The 7,144-nt window shown below is 38.4% G+C and overlaps 1 protein-coding gene across 6 annotated transcripts in view; it reads right to left on the bottom strand.

Moving 5' to 3' along the window:
- Nucleotides 1-5,453: 5,453 nt before the first annotated feature.
- MACROH2A1 (macroH2A.1 histone) overlaps nt 5,454-7,144 on the bottom strand; it is a 64,500-nt gene continuing 62,809 nt past the window's right edge. For all 6 annotated transcript variants that reach the window (XM_067567136.1, XM_067567134.1, XM_067567138.1 and 3 more), the window contains one exon: nt 5,454-6,178. In XM_067567136.1, the coding sequence (XP_067423237.1) occupies nt 6,013-6,178 (166 nt within the window). In that variant the 3' untranslated portion in view covers nt 5,454-6,012. The remainder of the gene's footprint in view (nt 6,179-7,144) is intronic.

Genomic DNA, 7,144 nt, shown 5'->3' with positions numbered 1-7,144 from the left:
TCATTTAGAGCTTCCTAGGCTTAAAACTACAGCTTAAACTCCTTCCAGAAACCCAGAGGTGGCCAGTGCAGATCACAAAGTATCGGTGTAGTAGGCTGATGGTGAGATACTTGGTTTACCAAGTGGGCTACTGTACAATGCACTGGTGTCAGCTTCCAAGTGAGTCAGGATGTAACCTCTCAAGTTGAACTTGTTACCATGATTTAACCTGGAAGGGATAGAGGCATGAATCGTGGTGGCAAGGTCTGCATCCAAAAGAGAAGGCAGCAACTTACTGGCCAATGTGACTAACTGTCATCCTGCCCATTGAAAATCTAACCAGATTTCTAGGTGGCAAACAAACACAGTAAGTCAGAACCGGTCCAGTCTCCACCATATTTTCCATTTGCTTTTTCTAGTCTAGCATCATCTGTTTTTTTCTGGATTGATTCTCAGCCCCCCTTACCTTCCTCCATGCCCCAGTCTCTCTCAGGGTAAGATACCCAATGACTCAACTGAGCAGGAAGTACAGGTGGGCTCATACCATATCTCTAGCACAAAGCATGTCCACTTCAGTCTAGATCCAGATGTGAACACTGGGGGCCGATTCACATCTCTGTAATTTGCCAAAGCATCTCAAGCCCACCTGTAATCATAAGAAGAGTGTGATTTGTTACTGAATTCTAAATTCATCATGAGGTATGTATGGAGGGCTGTATTTCAAAGGCAGAGAGAACGCAGGAGAAGTCTAAGAATCCAACCTGTTTGCCAATGTCAGTGGTATGTCCCAGGTCTGTTTCCAAAGAATCTTCCATTCCCAAATTGTTTTTAGCAAAAACTGGTTATATAAATGTTATTTATTATTCATTGCTGCCATTCCTCGGGAGAACAACAAGGGACTTCAGGAAACCAGGATTCCAAGTGGAAGATGATCTGTACTATGTTTGTGAACTCTTCCTCTTGAAAAAACTGCATTTTCACTGACTTCCTCTCTGGAGGCAAAATAACACTTCTGTGTCAACAGCTAATTGCTGCTGTGACTTAGCATGGCAACCTGACCATGAATGCAACAGAGTCATTCTATCAGATAAACAAATCATATGGGCTGGCAACTTAGATTATGAGAGAGCCTTTGGGAGGAGAGCAGGCTGTAATATGCACAGGGAATATCTAAAATCACATAGTTTGATGCATCCTAAAGACAGTAGTAAAATGAACTTTCTCTTGTACAGTGCAGAAAGTCACTGGAGTTACACCAAAGTAAAAGCAGAGTGAAGAATCAGACCCATTATAAGAGGGTTTCAGACAGAATTAGTAGTAAGTGTCACAGTTAAGGTTGGAAAACAGTTTCCTTTTTAGCATCCTCTTTTCAAACATTCATGTGACAAGCACACTCAAAGCAAACAACTTTATGAAAACACTCACTTTTGGGTCTGAAGCTTTCTTTCCATACTTGGTCCTGCCTAAACATGATTTTCTTTTCTTTTCTTTTCTTTTTTTTTTTTTTTGGGGATGTGGGGGGCCGTAAATGGAGCTTGTCCAGTTAAATTTGAAAAACAAAATGGGAAAGTTAAGGTTCTGAAAGCATGGTTAACCTGGCTACAATATACATAATAGTAGTACAGCGTTTTCCTGTTTTTCCTTCTTTAAATGTGTGTCCTGATACAGTTTTGTTTTGGTCTGAAAATATATGCCATAATCTATACAGACTGTGCAACATGGCACAGTTAACCTTTCTGCTGGATCCTTAACTTCCAAATTCCTTGCTGATAGAAGAGGCTGGTTTTGGGGACCTCACAGAGATGTTCTGCACAATTTGGAGCTTTGATATTTTTGGGGTAAGGCAACACGAGGTCAAGGAAGGAGCAGATGGATCTATGCCTATGTATGTTCACCCACAAATTCATATATTTCAAGGCTAGAAAGACCTACAGTGGTAATTTGGTCTGACCTCCTGTATAACACAGGCCATAGAACTTCCCCCAAATCATTCTTCAAGCAGATCTTTTAGAAAAACATCCTATCTTGATTTTAAAATAGTCACTGACGGAAAATCCACCACAACTTTTGGTATATTGTTCCAATGGTTAATTACTCTGACCATTAAAAGTTTACACTTATTTCCAGTCTGAATTTGTCCAGCTTCAACTTCGAGCCACTGGATTTTGTTATACCTTCCTCTGCTAGATTGAAGAGCCCATTATTAAATATTTGTTCCCCATGTAGACATCTATAGATTGTAATCCAGTCCCTCCTTAACCTTCTCTTTGTTAAACTAAATAGATTGAGCTTCTTTCAGTCTAAGGCATGTTTTCTAGTCCTTTAATAATTCTCATGGCTCTTCTTTGAATCCTCTTCAATTTATCAACATCCTTCTTGAACTGCAGGCATCAGAGCGGAACACAGTATTCCAGCAATCATTGCAACAAAGCTAATATAGAGGTAAGATAACCTCTCTATTCCTACTTAAGATTCTCATTATGCATTGTAGGATTGCATTAGCTCTTTTGGCCACAGTATCACACGGGAGCTCATATTCTGCTCATTATCTACCACGATCCCTGAATCTGTTAAGTCACTGCTTCTCAGGATAGATCCCTCATCCTGTAAGTATGGCCTACATTCTTTGTTCCTAGACATACACATTTACATTTAGCCATATTAAAATGAATATTATTTGCTTTTGCCCAGTTTACCAAGTGATCCAGATCGCTCTGAATCAGTGACTTTCCTCTTTGTTATTTACTACTCCTTCAATTTTCGTGTCATCTGCAAACTTTATCAGCAATGATTTTATGTTTTCTTCTAGTCAATGATAACAATATTAAATAGCGTAGGCCAAAGAACCAGTCCCTGTGGGACCCCACTGGAAACACAACCATACAATGATGATTTCACATTTACAGTTACATTTTGAGACCTATCAGTTAGCCAGTTTTTAAACCAATTTTAACCCATTTGCATTCAGAGTGGGAACGCATCAGGTGTATGGGGTCTGAAAGGCAGCAGCTTAAATGTGGGTTGGGTTAGGAATTGTCCCTTAAAAAATATTAAGTAATAAAATTACCAAATCAGTTGTAACTACTTAGAGTTTGTTGAGTCCATTTCAAATTTTTATTGACATAATTTAGAGTAAACTCAAGGAAGTTTATTCTAGGTTGGTACAAAGGAGCATACCACTCAGTATTCCCTCCCCCCCCCCCTGAAATCAACGTCAATATTCCCAATGACTTCAATGGAAGCAACATCAGGTTCCATAATTAGGATTAATTGGAAGGAATTAAAGAAAAAGGAAAAATTACGCTAAAGAACCTTCCTGTGAGAGAAAATCTATCAACCTGTGGAATTGTCTACCAAGGAAAGTAGTGGAAGGACCTGGGACTTTTTTTAAAGCAGACAAAACAAAAAATGTTCTTCAAAGGAGCAACCTTCTGTTCACATGGGGATAGGCCATTTGCCTATTAGGACTTTTTCAGCTGTGATCCACTAACATCCTGTGTAATTCACAAAGGGCCCGATGATGATTCCCATTCTCATGCTGAGGGGTACCTGACTTCACAGTCACACTGAAATCAACAGGACTACTAGTGGAGTCTGACACTACTCCATGTAAGTGTATTAGACTCTAAGCCAAAGACAAAATAGCTGTTATAATGTGAATTGCATTCCAGTTTGTTCAACGAACAGAAAAACATTTGCTTGCCTTGATGTTGTAGAATAGGATATATTTGTTCAACACTTCTTTGGGGGCCTGTTGGGGGGGAAGCGGGAGGTATTTTATGCAGTTTTGAAACAATCTGAATTTTAATTGCTGTTGTATGAGCTGAATGAAAATATTTGTGCTTTTCCTTTACCCTTTGGAAATGACAGTTGCTATAAATTCATTCAACAATTCAAGTATTAAACATGACACTATATTATAAACTGCAAAGAAAAGATGTTTGATGTTGTAAATAGCACAATGCACACCAGTTTTAATGTATACATCTCATTTGTGTTAAGGGAAGTCACAGATATACCTAAAGTCCATGCAAACCATATTGACAAGTTCAACTTACTCCAGTGCAGCAAAATATCTAAATCAAATGTATTTTATGCTTTTACTTTTTTTTTTCCCAATCCTTTTAGTGACATCTAGTGGAGTTTGTGAAAAATGCAATTCTAGAATCCATAGTGATTAGAACTAATGTGACTGCAGTAAGCAAAGCTTTTTATTTAAATCCTGTGCCATCCCAAGTGATTTTTTCACTTCCACTTTCAATCTGTTTCCTTTAGAATGTGTGGCATGACATTCTTAAGGAAACATCAAAGAACCACAAAACTTTCAAATCTTTCTCTCTCTGGCTCAAATTATTATCTACTTTATTTCCTCCTCCTCATCCCTATCACAAACAGCACCACCAAGACTCTTATTGCTTACTTATTTCTTATTTCAAAACTTGGCCTATTTTTCCAGCAGCCAGTAACACTTCCATATAATCAGAATTACAAGCATACAGTGACAAATATAAACAACCTCAACAGAGGTCACATGAACAAGTCAGACATATTTGGTAACAATTATTCAAAATCAAATTCTCAACAGGATCGGACCCAGAGTTCGCTGAAGTCAGTAACAGTCACTCCATCAATGGGCTTTGGATCAGGCCAGAATTAATTTGAAGTAATCTGTTTCATCAGCAAATATAATTTTTTGAAAAATAATAAACATATATTTTCTGTATAGAAGTTAGACGGAAGAGCAAAAGGTTTCAAAGGAAAAACTTCTTACCAAGGGATAGCATACTTTTGAAATATACTGTAAGATTCCTATAACTTTTGAAACCTTTCCCCCTCCCCCCCCCCCCAAAAAAAAAAAAAAAAAAAGCACAAACAAGTGTCTTCTGTAAAGTAAGGCTGTATTTACACTGGTCTGATTTAGGGTGTGTGAACAATATGGCAACCAAATGCAAACTCGGCTCATAATACAAAGACTCATTTGCATTTGGAAAACACAAATCACTTTACATAAAACAGGCTAGAATTAACTCTCTGGAGCTAATTTGGATCTTATATGTAGATGTTTATAATCCCATACCAATGATTAGTGAATTGCCTGCCTACCATCATATGGGAACGGTGCGAGGGCTTCAAAAATTATAAGGGTATGTTTTGGCTGAAATATTAGTGATAGCTTGGAAGTCCATAGACATTTAGTTAAGAAACCAGTAAGTCAGGTTCTGCATGGGAGACTTTTGAAGCACCTACCAGAAAATGAGACTGCTTATTCCAATTTACAAAGGCCTCGTTTTTCCAAAGTGTGGAGCACTGACCAACGCAGCACTCATCAATGGGAACTGTAGGTGCTCAGCACCTCTGCGTACCACGTTTAAGTATTCTGGTTTGGAATACAGTGCATTTTATCATCCATTCCATGATAAACTGTCGAGGTGTAGCAAACAAAGGATTCAAAAATAATTCACACACTCCAACTATAGCAGTTCAAACATTTTACTAAATCAATCCACACAAATTCCAAATTGCAAATATAATTAAGGACAACAGATTTTTTTTTTTTCAGATTCATCATTAAGACAATAAACAAATTAGATTTTTAGCATGTGTTCTTTTTTTTTTTTTTTTAAATGAAAGGAACGCCACGCGATGTATTGATAAAGCACCACAACACAGTTACAAAATAGGGTCTGCCGGTTTCTTCCACAAGTAAAAGACTACGGACTGCTAACAACTTTCTGCATCAACCCATACTTCATTAAAATAAAATTATAAAATCTCCTAGATTACACTAAAATTCAGACAATGCCTGTAATACAGTGCATTAACAGCAGTAATGCCAACTATCATCAGTGCCAACATAAAACATTTTAGAAAGTAAAAAACCACCCAAAAGAAAACCAACCAACCAAAAAAACCAAACCTTTATTCCCCTATATGAGCAAAATTTAAAATAAGGGGTGCTCTGCCTCACACTGAGTTAAGGATGGGGGGAGGGGGCGGGATGGGTAAGAGGGCTGGTTCTGTGGCTTTCTACGCTTAGTTGGCATCTAGCTTGGCCATTTCCTGCACATAAATCCCTATACTCTCACTGTCAAAGAGCACAAAGTACACAGTCTTGATTGAAGAGGCCATTGTCGACACAAAGTAGCTGGAGATGGCTTTCAGGATCAGCTGGGCAGCAGTTTGCTTTGGGAAGCCATTTCTAGGGCAGAGAAAGAAAGAAGAAAATAAAGACTTGCACAGAAAGCTTTCAGTAATCCAGTCTTGCAGCTTGCAAACAATATCTGGGAATTCTCTTGAATGTAGTATGATAATTAAACCTCCACAGTAATAGTGTGCGAGTTTCAAATGGAATTCAGGAATTAACACTCTTTTTTTTTTTTAAACTATTTGGACATAAATCTCAAATGCTCTGGTAGTTAAAAACATGTTTGTGGAGGACAATAGTCCTACAATAATAGTACTTTTCACTTTCACCCAAAGATCTTGAAACTCTCTACACACCTTAATGAATTAAGCCATTAGGTGAAGAAATGACTTATTATCTCGATTTAACATATGAGTATATTGAGTCACAAAGACACCGAACGACTTAAACAAAGCTGTGTGTATAGAAAGATATTTGCAGGCCCAGGGATAGAAACCTGCAGTTGTGACTCCCAGTCCCTCGTGAGAATTGCACCGAGTTATGTTTAAGTGATATGAAGCAGTGTTTCTCAACCTTTTTGATACCAGGGACTGGTTTCCTATACTCTGTCAGGGAGATCTCAGGGACCAGTGCCGGTCCATGGACTGGTCATTGAGAAACACTGGCATAAAGTATACCTGCTATACTTTTTGCCTGCCAAATAGATGGCCTAGTGAGGCCTCCCTGAAATTCAGAGTTAAAGTTATGTAACTTACACAGTGGGAGAAGAGCGTAAGTGTGAGAGACTTGTTCACCTAAATTAAACATTACTTTGTTCCCTGCCTCTTTTCTCTTCTCCTAACTTCTATACCTGCAGTAGTAACAGGGCTGAAGATGCTCAGCTTTCAGAAACTCCTGGAAAACAGCAGAATAAGCACTCTCTACTTGGGCAACTCTCTGATAGGCAAAAGGGGCTTGGCTGGCTGAAGCTTAGGTAATTTGAACCTTCTGCATCAGGTTTGCTGAATCTGGTTCACAGTC

This window comes from Emydura macquarii, unplaced genomic scaffold, assembly GCF_026122565.2.
Source record: "Emydura macquarii macquarii isolate MOO-44397 ecotype Brisbane River unplaced genomic scaffold, CSIRO-AGI_Emac_v2 contig_2768, whole genome shotgun sequence".
In the NCBI taxonomy this organism is placed as follows: domain Eukaryota; kingdom Metazoa; phylum Chordata; order Testudines; family Chelidae; genus Emydura; species Emydura macquarii.
Note: the sequence above shows the minus strand (reverse complement) of the source record. Positions and strands in the feature narration are given on the sequence as shown.